This window comes from Centrocercus urophasianus, unplaced genomic scaffold (assembly GCF_019232065.1).
Source record: "Centrocercus urophasianus isolate 14NV4802_14NV808 unplaced genomic scaffold, USGS_Curo_1.0 seq_15, whole genome shotgun sequence".
Classification (NCBI taxonomy): domain Eukaryota; kingdom Metazoa; phylum Chordata; class Aves; order Galliformes; family Phasianidae; genus Centrocercus; species Centrocercus urophasianus.
The window spans coordinates 46203635-46218013 of NW_024884697.1; the positions used below are offsets into that span (position 1 = coordinate 46203635).

General features: G+C 45.7%; 1 protein-coding gene across 1 annotated transcript; it reads left to right on the top strand.

Annotated features, from left to right (window-relative positions):
• The first annotated feature begins 391 nt into the window (after nucleotides 1–391).
• On the top strand, nucleotides 392–14178 carry EMP1 (epithelial membrane protein 1). The gene is made up of 5 exons (XM_042816240.1): nucleotides 392–577; nucleotides 11149–11266; nucleotides 12028–12130; nucleotides 12232–12372; nucleotides 13118–14178. The coding sequence occupies exons 2-5, from the start codon at nucleotides 11189–11191 to the stop codon at nucleotides 13294–13296; spliced, it is 501 nt and encodes a 166-aa protein (XP_042672174.1). The 5' UTR covers nucleotides 392–577; nucleotides 11149–11188; the 3' UTR covers nucleotides 13297–14178.
• The last annotated feature ends 201 nt before the right edge of the window (nucleotides 14179–14379 follow it).

Here is a 14379-nt window from a genome sequence, read left to right on the forward strand (position 1 = left end):
ACCGTGGCAACGTCCCCTCGTGCAGCACTGGAGTGAGGGATGTGGTGACTCACCAGCCTCACTGTGTCCCATGCCAACCGGCTGTTTGCTTCTTTGAGTGAATTGTATTGTTGTAGTCACGTTGCCACATTTGTAACTACACAATATTTTTTTATGACAACCAGAAGTTCAGTTTTATAAACAGATGCTGTTGTGGGCCTCTATTACTCAGCTGGATCAGCGTCAGTCTTTTTTTCCAGGCTGCGGTCTCTGTACTGTGCTCTGAGTCAGACACAACCCTACAAACATTTCTTTGAATCGCTGGTTTCCTCCCAGAGACTCTTGACACCTTGCCAACAAAGCAGGGCGTAGCTTACTAACTTTTTTTTTTTTTTTTTTTTTTTTCCTCCTTCTCTTTAAAGGCAGACTGATTCATAGTAACTTCTTTAAAACAGAGCTAAGTGACACCACCCTCCCATACCACCGGAGGAAACTTAAACCACCACCAGGTCACTCCCCTTCACTACAGCTCCGCACTCCGGCACAGCAGCGCCGCAGTCCCCCACGCTCCTGCTTCCACAGGTGCCAGCACCGCACGGTAAGAGTTTCTCTCCAACAGCTTTACCAACTTCTCTTGCTCACTGGAGCCCGATTCCTTTTCCTTGCAGCTCCAGCCTGCTTTTATCTTTCATTCTGCCACTTCAACTTGGTGAACGAGCTCAGCACGGGACGCACCTTAACTTTTCAGCATTTGCGTTGAAATGCAGCTGTGTAACGGGGCAAAGAAAGGCGTTGGGTAGAATGCTGGCTCTGGCAATGTAATTCTCACCTTCAGGGCATGTGCAGCAGGGAATCATCAGGGGAAGCCCCACCTGGTCTAGATGTGGCATGGAATTGCTGCACTCTTTTGGAGCAGCACTGGCTCAGTTTATGAGAAAACCCTGCTTGAAATTAGGACTGCATGTTCAACACTTCTGACTCTCACTGACATTTTTCTACATGACTCTATTCTCTGTCCTCTCTGTCAGTAGTTTGCCAAGCTCTAGTTTAGAACAGCAGTCATTTTTCCAAGTGGAGCATGGGAAGTTTGGGGTGCAATTGGAAGTTCTCTTTTTGCTATGGGAGACCCTGTAGAGATCCTGTAGCCAAGCCCCTGCTTAGCCAAAGCCATGTGGTGAATAGGAATGAAGGCATGCTGTGCCTTCCTGGGCAGCACAGGAGCATGGAGCGCTGAGGGGAAGTGTAGGATTGCAGGCTGGCAGTTTTCCCTGCTCACCTGCCTTTCTCCACACAACCTCCCCCACTCTCCCTCCCCTCCTTCACCACTTCTCTCACTTCATCTGTCTGCTGTGTGTCCTGCGGTCAAATGCCTAAACTATTTTTTGAGGTCTGAGAAAGGGAGCTCAGCACAGCCAGTTTGCTGGCACCAGGCTTCAGTTCCAACAGCAGGAACCCCGCCCGCCTCTGCAGTTTCGTAGGACAGAAAGAGACTGAAGCAGTGCTTAGCCCAATCCACCTGCAAATCACTGGAACTGGGGTTGGTGCTGTGGGCAGTCACAATAGGAATGGCAGCGAAGGTAGGCTGACAGCAGCGTGGCAGCAGGGTGGATTTTATTATTTGTTGATGTCCTCTTTGTCCCGGATGCCTCCTGCTAGAGAAATAGCTGTATTTCAGAGGCCGGGGAGCTGACTGAGGCAGTGTTTCCTGAGCAACTTTTGCCTAAAGGCTTTGAATTCCTCAAGGCACCTCTGAGAGCAGCCTTGCCCAGGCACTGGCCACTTGACATTGCTGGATAGAGTCCACTCACATACTGTGAGTCTTTTCTCCTGAGCAAACACAGAGGAGGGAACATGGTATGAAGAGTGTAAAAGCACAGAGCTTGCTATCTATCTATCTATGATAACAGAGGTCTGAGCCAGCCAAAATCCCCCCCCTAACAGGTCTCACACCACTGTCAAACTTAGGGACAACATGAAGACTGAGGATAGGCTCAAGGAACTGCATCCAAATGGCAGCACCTCAGTCTTGCTAGCAGCTCCTTGGTTAGAGGCAGTTCCTCGTGGCAGGCCCTGCAGTCGGCTCTCCTGGCTATGGCTGACACTTGGCATGCAGTCCAAGCTCCCCTCATGCAGCAGCTGGGCATCCCTGCAGGGCATGTGCCATCTCAAGGAGAACTCTGAGTGAGGTGGAGCTGAGCCACACCCAAGGTCACACTAACAGGCATGGGATTTGAGATCCCACAGCTAGTGCTGCCTATAGCTCTGCTGGGGACAGAGGCTTGGCAAACCGGCCCTGCTGGCCTAGCCGGTGGTCTTTGAGTTTTGCCTTGTGTGTGCAATGCAAGTGCGTGCAGGAGTTGCTCTGTGGTGCCCTGAGGTGGAACGGAGGTTGTGTTTTGAAACAGCTCTGGAAGATTTGCTGATAGAAGCCAGCATGTTTTGGTGAAAGGCACACCTCAGGCCTTGCTTAATGTGACGGAGCAGGGGTTTGCTGTGAGCATGAATCCATCTCCCCGTTAGTCAGCTCCCAGCTGAAAAGCTGGCACATGGCATTCAGCCCATGCTTGTTGGAGAGCAAGAAATACCACTACTGGATTGGTCACTCCTCTGCTCCTATTTTTTGATGTGACAGCACCATCACACAGTACAAAACAGAGCAGCCTGCAGGGTGTGGCACTCCCTGTTTTTTTGGTTTTTTTTTTCTTTCTTTTTTTGCTGTCCTCTTGCTCACATGCAAAGAAAGTAATGAAAAAGGACTAAAAGATACGATTTCTGCACCATTTCTTCGAGGTAAGGAGAAGTAAGGGCAATAAAAGTGCTTTTTACATCTCCAAAAGGGAGAGTGAGGAACTGGGTCTCCTATCTCCCCCACTAAAGATTGATGCTCAACATACCATGAGTCTCTTCTGCTGAGGCAAAGCTGCATTCACAGGAAACCTCTTTTCCATGGCCTTCCTGGACGGATAGCTGATAGCTACAGTGCAGCCCTGAATGAATGTGCCTAAGCACAAGCTTAAACCTTGCCAGCACCAACCACATTCAGTCATCCCATAGCATAGAGTCCAGCAGCAGTTCCCCATATAAATTGCCCAGAGGGAATGATAGAGTGCCTACACTCTTACACCTCTTCCTGCTATTATACTCCAGGCAGGACAGCAAAGAAGTGCATCTGAGGACTGCAATCTGGAGCAGGTTTTTTTCAACCTCCTTTTGGAAGTTTTTTAGAAAGAACCTCCTGAATTTGAACAGCTGGCCAATGAACAAAGGAAACCCTGGCCAAATTTACAGCTCTATGCATCCTCCTTGCTCTGAACTGTTTGCAGAGGGCAAACAGATTACATGGAAGTTTCTCTCTGAGTAAGATCAAACGTAGTCCATAACCTGACATGGTAGGGAGGGACAAGTTAAGGCAACTCTGCTTTTGAATCCACCTTCTCCGAAAGAGTGACCAGTTCACCAAGCTCTTAGCTCAGATTTAACCCTTTGCCCCATAAGAATCAACTTGTACCATAGGTATGGGGAGACACCCATGGTGAGCTCCTAGGGACAGGTCCTAGGCTATGCAGAGAAGCACAATGAATGACTGAGCACTGGCATGGCTGAGGGCAGGTGAGCAGTGACTAATGCCTAAGGCTTAGCTCTTGCAATGTGGCAGACACATTTGGATTTGAGGAAATCCAGGGTGAAGGCCTTTGCTGCCCTTTTGCCCTTACAGGGCAGTCTGCTTAAGGTGGGGAGTTGTGAAAGCAACTGCCAGCCAGGACTGGGTCCAAGATCCACATTCTTCTCATTCCTGAGAGACATCTCCCTTATGGGCTACAACAAGCTTCTGGAAGAGATAGTGAGAGACATGGGAGCAAGAGGGGTGAGCTGCAAATGCTCAGAGCTGGGAGCTGGCTGGTCAGGGTCTGCTGAAGAACAGCTCCAGGAACATGGAGTCAGCTACATGATAGTTGGCTCCAGCAAGAGCAGCCCAGCCAATGTAGTGTGCCCCAGCAACTGGAGTTCTCTTCTCTGGTGGAATCGATTTCCATACGTAACATAAACTTGAAAGACCTCTGTCTTAAGTGGTTCTGCCAGCCCATAATAATTGCAATTGGAAGTAGCCCTTTCCAAGACAGACAGGAGGTTTAACTTCATGACCACCTTCACCCTACTCCACAAAGAGCACAGACCAACACCAGGCTGCACAGCATCCCCTTGCTTTCGCCTTGTGCACAGGAGCCAATACTTTACTCATCCTCTCTCTGCACCCTATTCCGCATTGTGGGTTGAAAGAAAGACCCATAGAACAATTTTACAAGTTAATCCTTCATAGTGTTTTCCAAGCTGGTTTGTAGGAACCTGGGCACCTTGGAATCAGACTGACCCAAAAGCTCAGACTCTGGAGATGTCTATGTCACACCAACCTTGGTGTCTCAAAGACTGTATTGGCATATTCAGAGATTTTTCTGTCTTAAGAAGGTGAACGCTATCTGGTAAAGAACTATCTCTTTACTCACTCTTGAAACAAAAAGAGGGGAATCTTTATAATGTCAATGTAAATCAGAGATCTGCAGTTTTAATTAAAAGATGAAGACAAAACACAGTCAGTGTCAGTTCCACCTCGATCCACAGACTATCACAAGAAAGATAAGCAGCCAATCCCAGCAGAAATGGTATGTGCACTTTTGCTTACACCACACTGTAACCTGAACTTTCCTGTCAGAGCTGTCAGATGGTTTCTCCCACGTGGGCACAGTCAAATTCACACAGATAAATATGTGCACTCATGCGGAATCTGTGCATGAGGATGCACGCAGACACACACAGCTCAGACCTGCCTCTATAGAAACCACAGTCACATACATCCCATTCATAGAGGGAGCCATGCAGCAGACACACACCCCTACACGTACTGCATCATCTCCCAGACAGTCTTCCCACAAGTGTTTCTCATCTATCTTGGCATCTTCTCTGAACTCCTGCAAGTCCCAGCAACTCCCAGCCTTTCCTGATATCTGATTAACCCACCCAAGGACCATCAAACACATCGTGGGTGAGTGTGCTCCCCAGAGCACTTCATGGAGTGTGGAGAAACCCCTCTGTGCTGCTGTCAGCTTTGCTCTCCCCTTCCCATCCTCCTTTACTCTCTGTCCATCAGTCCCAGTCCACGGTGTGTCTAGCATATGAAGTGACATGTTTTCCACCCACAGCAGCCGCTGGCTGCCTGCCAGGCCCCAGGCAGCTGTCTCTTCCCCTTCCTACTACCAAGTGAGCTTTGGAGTTTCTGTTGATTTTGTCACATGGCTGAGCACTCCAGGGTGGCTTCTTTGGGAGAAGATGCCGATTTCTCAGCATCTGCCCTAGGAACTCTGACATTTCCCCACTCTCAGATGAATCACGAGCATGAGAGCTGTAAAAATCCAGTGTGTCATCTTTCCTGACTCCCCCCTGCATCTGTCAGCAAGCAGAGGTTCGTTACCAAGGGTGAATTCTCAAGAAAGTAGTTTGGTCCCACAAGAAGTGATTCACGTGCTTTGCCACTCCCTTGGGAAAAGAATTGCCCCTGTTCCCTTGAAGACCATACCACCAGAAAATGCATCCCAAGAACCAGGCAAAATATTCCATTTACTTAAGTTTATTTTCAGCTGTGACCCCTCAGGCTGCTCTATGCTTTCCTTCTGGTTGACATTCAGCTACTTCTCATCGTACCCCATGTGGTCACCACAGACAGGCACCACCCATGCATACACAAAATCTTCTCGTTGCCACAAACCAGAGGCTCCAAAGTTCTCTGTGCACCCACGCACACCTCCTGCCCAACCTTTTTCCCACACATGCGAAATCTCTTTCCAGAGGCACCAGCCTACTCATCTACATCTCCATAAAAAGCATCTAACTTGTAAATTGAGTCAGGCTGGTCTGTCAAAACCAGGTTCTTAACAGCCATGCCTTTATACAGTGGTTTGTAAAAGCCTGGAGTCAGCAAGGACTGCAGATTCAATTGTATCTGAAGTGAAAAGTGGAGCAAAGGTTGAAAGCAAAAAAGATCACTTCAGGTGCTTTCTTATAATTGCCATGAGCTTTCTAGTATCAGTATAATGGGTCCAAAGTCACGATGCCACCAGAGTATCACAGAGAACGTGACATCTGCAGTCAGCTAAGTAGCCTTGGGCATGATGAGAATTCATGCTCATATTGCACGTGATGACAAAGCATGTGATCATAGCATCCAGGGCATAAGAGGCAGCAGGGGCCTCAGTGCAGTCAAAGACAGATCCACAAATTCTGTAGGAGGTTTTATTCTACCCTGAGATTTCCCCTACTGTGTTAGGGCAGCATTGCTGTTTGTAGGTTGGCTTTGCCCTGAGAAATGTACCAGTGACAGAAGTGGTAGTTTGAGTTTGTAACTGTTTCAAATAGTATCATACACTTTGTTTTTGCCATCTGATCTCCTTCCGTCTTGCCTTTCCTTTCCAAGTGGCCTCGGCCCTCACTCCAACCACCAGTATTTCTGCACCTACAGTGACTCAGTGCCACCACAGACAGTGGCTAGGTTCATGTGCTTTCTCTGAATGTAGGAAAGCATATACTATTACCATCTTTAGAGATAATGTACTTGGTTGATCTGACTTACTTCTATGTTTCTTACAGTCTCTGATGGCAGCCAAAGGAGGCAGAATTTCTGCCACCTCATTTGCATTCAATCTATGGGCATTTTTGCTGGTATTCTTGCCAGAAGCACACAGTCTTTCCCCCAGAATGTTGAAAAATGGAATATCTCAAACTCAAAGGATTTCAGCAGAAAATCTGATTTTTAGGCAAGCCAGAGTTCACCACCACAGTGCTTACAGGAGGTGCAGTTTAGATATCAGATGCTCTCCGGACAGTGTATGCTCTTTCCTTAGCCAGCAGCTCTCACAGTACTTCATCAACTCATTCTGGGAGAGAGAGGTACCATCCCAAGAAAGAACCTCTCAGAGAGGAGAATGGGAGTGTGAGTCAGATGTATTCCATTCCTCAGGAAATATTCAGATCTGAAATACTTCAGACTTATCTGAGAGTGCTCAGATTTTTCAACCAAACAACCCAACCATTCCTGTGGAAATATTATGTCCACCTTCTCCTCTACTTCTTTTCTCTGTAGTGCACACTTCTCCAGAATCAGTACCTAATCTGGCTCTTCCTCTTGTGTTACCCACTCTCCTTATTTGAGGAACTACGCTATGGGCCTTTGTTATATCTCCAAGTGGCACTTGGCATTCCATTCTGATGCTATGCTAAACAGTAAACTGAGAGCAATGACTCTCTTTTCTGGACTGATCTCCAGACAAAAGGATCCAAAACACATAATTAGACAAAGGGACTTTAGGGGGTGACTATATTTTGCCTGCATGAGAAAATGCTTAGCTTTTCAAGGAGTGCTTGACTGCTTGAACTTGATTTGGATGCAGCAGATCTTTGTGTTTTCCTCCTGTATGTGTGCTCCAGTAGTGTCTAGGTAGATAAAGTCTGTAATAATTATCCCTAGAGTTGTGGGTTTTTATTGTTTGTTTGTTTTATGTTTGTTGAAAGCTGATGCAGTGATTGTTATTCACAGTTACTGTTGGTGGAACTGGTTATTTCTCCTCATCCATCAGCACAGTTTGCTGTCATCAGCGCAAGATCATCTCTCTTAACTCAGCCATGCTGTTCAGCAGGTGCATGCTTCTTTCCAAACAACGTTACACCTCAGTAGTCATTTTACTCTCATGCCTCAGCTCTATTTTTCTTGGATTAGTTGGGATCTTACCTTGAGAAGGTGCATCAGAAGACTCACTGTGGGATTCATGATTTGTTTGATTGATCGGTTCTTGAGAGGCAGTGCTAGAACTAACAGTGTCCTGAACACTTGCAGGGTTAAATAACTGTGGTTTTGAGAGCCTTGGGGTGAGTCAGTGGAAAAAACTGGCAGCTCTAGGAAGGATAAGAGTGACTCATAATCAAAGAAGAGCCTAAGGAACTCCAAATCCAGCTGCAGTTTAGGAAGGGGAATGTTAGAAAAGGCATTTGCATGCAATTGTGTTTTATTGCTCCAGCAATGTGACCACACCCTGAAGTGGAGAGAGATGTCTCACACTTAACAAATGGAAAGAGTATCCTGTCAGTCCTCAGTGCTCTGCCAACTTCTCTGTCTAATGGGAGGAAAAGTCCATGCCGTACAGTCAGAGGCAGAGATGACTTTATTTCAATGCCATTCAACCACTGGTCCTTTGAGATTGTTCTCCGGTGCTTTATTTAAAAAGGAAGAGAAGGATGAAAGAAGGGGAAAGTGAATAGAGAGGGAGGCTTGTGCTTTAACTCACAAAGATTCAAAACTAAGCTGTGAACATATAACCCCAGGGTGGTTGTATTTGATAGCATGTGTATTCAGGGAAAGGTGCTGATGATCTCAGGAAGGAGGTACACTGAAATCATCTCAGCAAACAGTTCTCTCAAGCAGTGTGAGAACTGGGCAGAAAAAAAAAACAACAAACCAACAAAGGGAACAAAGGATTTGGTTTTCTCTTAGCATATTGGCCACAGTTCTGTGTGTGAATTTTTCTTTACACTGTGAAGTCATATTTTCTACCACTTTCATCATACAGAAAATGCATTCCAAAGCATTATTCTAGTCCTTTAGAGTATCATGAAAGTAGGTCTCCAGTCTTTCAAGCACAGGTTTTTTTTTGAAGCTCCTCAAAAATAATCAGCAAAAAAAAAATTGCCGAATTCATTTCTAAAGAAACTTGGAAAAGTACACCTATCTAGGAAAGAAAGTTTAGCCACTGTTCCATAAAGGCATAGCAGGAAGATCTGCCACGATTTGGTGTATATATATATATATCAGTACATCATGGTAAGAACAGCATTCATTACAACCTATGTAAGAACCAAGGTGCTGAGAAGCAAGGATGACGAGCAGTCAAAGGGATGAGAGCATTTGATTCAAGTGCTCTATTCAAGGTTCCTGCTGTAGATAGATATATAACTTCATCATGGCAAGAGCAATGGTTTCTCAGCTCAAGTGGAGCTATCTAGATCAGTTCCCATCCAGCACTTTGAAATGCACATTTCTTTTGCAGTCAATGAAAAGAAGAGGTTTAACGATCAGGTCAAATGTATTTATGAGGTAGCCTGCATATAGTAGTGAAAAATTGGCTTCTAGCAATGCTGAACATACACAAATGTCCATCATTAGAGTCAGAGAGGATCTCCTATGGCTGTACTTCCTCCCAGATCATCAAGGGAGGCACTGCAATGAAAGAAGTCATCATCAGTATCCAGGCCATCCAGATAAATCAAGTTCTAGAGCACGGGGAATATTGCTAGGGCACCCCAAAGCAGGCAAATAAGCCAGGCTAGCATTCACCAAGCCAGGGCTAAACTCCCTAAGTTCTCCCAAGTGAGAGAAACTTCACTGTTGGTGAAGATTTTCCTAAGGAGATATAAGACCAGTCACTGGACCTTATTTGTCCTTGTAAGGAATGATCTTGTTTGAATAGGAGGAATGTGTAACAAAGGCAATTCCCTTGAGTTCTTGAACTCAAGGCTAACACTGGCTTTGGATAAAGTGCCACTGGTGGATAAGAAATCTGCCCACCCACCGTGGTTTGGGAAAACTATATCCAACGCAGTGCAAGGAGCAGCTGCAGTATTTTACAGGAATACACTACCACTTACAGTCACAATGAAAGCACCCCCTCAACCTCTCCCCCCTCAAACAAAAACAAAAACAAAAAAAAAAAACAGGATTGGAAAAGGTGGAGTCAGTGAGTAAATAATAAAAATAGGGGACTTTAAAAAGCTTTTTGTCATAGTTTGAGTGAAAGACATCATGAAAAATAATTGTATTGTTCCATGACAGTTACCACACCCTGTACACCCTGTACAAATGGTGACAGCATCAAACTTTATTACCTGAGTCACCTGCACCCAAATAACTTGACAGCCAACATTAATCAAATGCTTGACACTGCTCTTCAGTAGTACTTTAGTATCATCATTACCAAGAGATAGAACAACTTCACCCCGTGAAACTTTCTAGGAAGCAGTCTTACAGTGTTTATAGGGTGGGCCCAGCAAATTTTCCTGTCTGATTTCTGTGGTTGTGCTACTTGATTACTGCTACATTTCTGGGAGGACTGGAAATATTCTCACTCACTTTGCATGAATTACCTGCACTTGCTCCCTCAGCTGAGATTTGTTCACTGTATTTCACATTTTCAGGGGAGAAGGCAATAGCCGTAATAAATAGTGTCATGAGTGCTATCTAAAGTAGATACCCCTCCCAAAAACCTTGTCTTTGCAGTGGCATGTTCATCAATGATAATGAATCTTAGAAAAAGTAAAAGATGCAGAGTATGGAGGAAAAACAAGAAATCTGCATTACAAGCGAGTTACTGCAGTAATAATGTGATCTGCATGCCTCAAGTTTTTAAAGGGAAATAAACAGTCTTCTGTGCAAACCTAAGCATCTTCCTCTACCCCAGAACACCTCAGTGGTGTTTCTATTCTGGTTATTCTCCTCTACATAAGGGATCAGGCCATTGAATATGAGCAGTTCCCCAGACCATTTTCTACCAATGCTCAGCATGTGATGTACCAAAGGAATGCCCCTCCTCCATTCTGCACTACCTGTCCCACGTCCCAGACTGAATGGAGGAGGCTGTACAGCAAAAGGGAAAGGGACAACAGGAAGAGAAAATCTTTCCTGACCTCCGTGGGCAAAAGCTCTACTTCCTGGAGTGTAGGCCTGTAGTATGTCATTTTTACTTTACAGAACCACACTCCAATTTAAGCAACCTATGTATATACACAGGCTATTTTTACAGCTCTCCAAAGCTATCCACCCCTGCTCTACATCTCTTCCTAGTCTGGTTCCTTTGCCTCCAGGCTTTAACTGCTGGAGGAACTACCATGCAGATTCTGAAAAAGTTTTTAACTATGGTTTTTTGTTTGTTTGCTTTTTATGCTTACGTGCTTACAGAGTGAAATTAAAATCAGCCTTTTTTGTCACGTGTAAATAAAGCTTATGTCCCTGTTCATTGTTGGGGAGTTGGACTAGATGACTTTGAAGGGTCTCTTCCAACTGGAGAGATTCTGTGATTCTATTCCTTGATTCTGGCCTTCCCTTCATCTTCTCCTTCTGCTCTTGTTCTTCTTCAGATTTCTCTGCACTGGTGTCACCACCTAGGAAGGATCCAAGATGTTGGTACTACTGGCTGGTATCTTTGTGGTTCACATTGCCACCGTCATCATGCTCTTTGTCTCCACCATTGCCAACGTAAGTAGGGGCTACCCTGGATGAGCCACGGAGCTTGGTTGTCGCCTGCTGCATTAGTAGCTAACGACAGGGCTGGAAGCGGGACAGGTGCTTGGGTCTGGAGACTGAAAGCCTGCGGCCCAAACACACGTCGACAGCGGCAGCAAGTGGCCTTGTCAGCGCCGCCAAGGACGCAGGAGAGGCGGCGGGCACTCCGCGCCAGACTCCGCAGCCGCGGAGCAGAGGGCCGGGGCTGGGCGAGGCCGTGCCCGGGGCGATGGTGACCCCTGGCGGCTCCTCGGCCCGAGCCGGGGCCCGGTTGCACACATCGCCACGGGAGGTTACAGCTCTTCTGCCGTCTCATGGTAGGCGAGGCAGAGGACAGATAACCTCTGCGATTTCTGCTGTAGCATGGGAACAGATTTTTCTTGTGTTTTGTCTGGACTAAATGCCCCTTGACATTCAAAGCCAACCCGGCTGTCACTGACATACTCCGTCTCATTCAGCTCTCAATCTTGTGGCACTTGAGCTGTGGCTGCTCCCCTTTACAGTTTAATTGTGGTTAAGGTGGTGCAGTCACCGTCCCTGGAGGTGTTCAAGAACCATGTGGATGTGGCACTGAGGGACACAGTGGGGATGGGCTGACGATTGGACTTCATGATCCTAGTGGTCTTTTCCAATCTTACTGATTCTATGATTCTGATCTCACAATAGGGCAAAGGGTCCCAGTCGGAGGCACAGAGCTCTCTCCCTCATAGCGCAGTTGTGTCATTGTGTTTCAGGTTTGGATGGTGGGTAGGAATTCCACTGGAAATGCCTCCTGGGGACTCTGGATGTGGTGCAACAACACCTGTGAGTCGCTGACACCCAGTGAAGGCAATGCTGGTGAGTAATACCTCCACTTTCGTTGTGGTGATGTCTTGCCATGCTTTGTCATGCAATGTCAAAGCTGAGCCCTGACCTTCTCAAATCTGCTCTGTTGGCAGCTTCCCTCAAAGCAGCGCAAGCCTTCATGATCCTCTCAATCATTTTCTCCGTCATCGCTCTTGTTACATTCATTGTCCAGCTGTTCACCCTGGAGAAAGGCAAACGTTTCTACATCACTGGAGCCATCACGCTGGTTTGCTGTGAGTACACATGCTGGGCAATGGCTTTTCATGCTTCCCGCTGCCTCTGCAAGCACAACAGGCCACATGTCTGCCACTCATGGCCACCAGGGAAGTTATCAGCCAGCTAAAAGCTTTCAGTGGCCCACTTTTTGATTTAAAAAAAAAAAAAAAAAAAAAGCATAGAGCGCTCTGGGCAGCCTGATCTGGTGGGTGGTAACCTTGGCCACAGCAGGGTGACTAGAACAGGACGACCTTCAAGGTCCCTTCCAAGTCATTCTAAGATTCTATGATTCATAGAGGAACTGGAAAATGATCTCCATATATTTTTAATTTAATTTAAATAATGAAATTATTTCCAGATTTTCATTAGACAATCCCAGTGAGTTCTGCAAATTCTCTTCATGAAACAGCAAAAAGCATTCAAGTATTACAGAGGGCAGGGAAATAAACAGTTAGATAGCTACTGCTCATGGGATTCAGTACATAGCACCAAACTGTCTGCAGATCTTATTACCTGATTACTTATTTTGTCTTAACAAAAGTTTATTCCCCCATGGCATCCACTAAAAAAGACCCAAGTGTCTTATGTCACCAAGTCCACAAGAGGAATTCTTTTGAAATAAGCCTAATGGATTGCAGCCCCTCTCTCAGATGACATAAGATATGCATTACAATCTCAATCCAGAATATTACCTCAAATGTCCTACAGCAATGCTGGTTTTTATACATTTTCCAATTCTTTCTTTTCCCTTCTTTCCTCCAGGGATCTGCATTCTGATTGGAGTCTCCATTTACACAGCTCGGTTCACAAAAAAGCAGTCTGTGATCCAGGCAGAAGAGGTGACAAATGCTCACCACGGCTACAGCTTCATATTGGCCTGGATCTGCTTTTGCTTCAGTTTTGTCACTGGCATCCTCTACCTTGTTCTTAGGAAAAAATAAGGTCGATGAGAGTACTGGGGAGAGGGTTGGTTGCTGGGAATGGGGAACAATTGCTCTGCCGAGAGAACTTTTGGATAAATAGAAAGAACAGGATCAGTCACCATCACCACTACTGCCACCACCATAGCAAAACAACAAAACTAGAATCTTCAGAAACTCATTCACCAAAGAGCAGGAGGAACAGAACTGACTGATCTCTCATTCCTGGGGCTGCTACACCAGAAATCTGCAAGTGACCCAGACAGCTGTTCTCCTTTTCTATCATAACTTCACATTCAAGCCCAGCAGTGATGACTGAAGAGCACCGAAAAAATGAGGGCTACATCTTTTTCCCTGTCTAGAGCCCTTCCCACTTGCCTTTCAGCGTGCCTGGTGGGTTGGGCATTCAGGCTTACAACTCCCTTTTTTGTCCATTGAAACAAATGGGATGGGACTTTTGTTACATTTATATATATATACATATATATATATATATGTATGCACATATATGAAAGACATTACATTGAGAAACAACCCAATAGAAATCAGATTAAATTAGTATTAAAAATACTACGGGAACAAGGCAGCTATTTTTTTTTTTTAGTTTTCATTTTTTGCTGTTCTGTTTCCTATTTGACATCCCCATGGTTGAATCAAATACTGGTATGAAGGGCAAGTATACAAATATACAAGCATGGAGGATGGAGAGAAAGAGAGAGAAAGAGAGGGCGGGAGACATACACAGGGGTTCCTAAAAATAGAGAGCGCAGTTGCTCAATGATGCACGTGCAGGGAGGGAATCCTTTGGGTGTGTGTCTGCACTAAAATCTTCTGTTCAGCTCTAGTACATAGCAACAACACCGCAACAAATGTAGGCTTTTTTTTTTTTTTTTTTTTTTTTTTCACATGAACACTCAGGACATGGTATGAATTGGGAGCCCCACCTTGTGACACAGCTCATCTCAATTGCAGATGCTACACGTTAGTAGAGGAAATGTATTCCCTTATGAGAGACTTGGAGAGATGAGACAGGACTTGTGAGTTCTGCCCCGTGCTGCACAACCTTAGGCCAGTCACTTAATCTGGTGCTTTTCCATCCTCCTA

Coding starts and splice junctions, on each gene's coding strand:
- EMP1 (XM_042816240.1), top strand. CDS start 11,189: ATGTTGGTACTACTGGCTGGTATCTTTGTGGTTCACATTGCCACCGTC. Junction 12,131..12,231: donor ACCCAGTGAAGGCAATGCTG/GTGAGTAATACC, acceptor CTCTGTTGGCAG/CTTCCCTCAAAGCAGCGCAA. Junction 12,373..13,117: donor AGCCATCACGCTGGTTTGCT/GTGAGTACACAT, acceptor TCTTTCCTCCAG/GGATCTGCATTCTGATTGGA.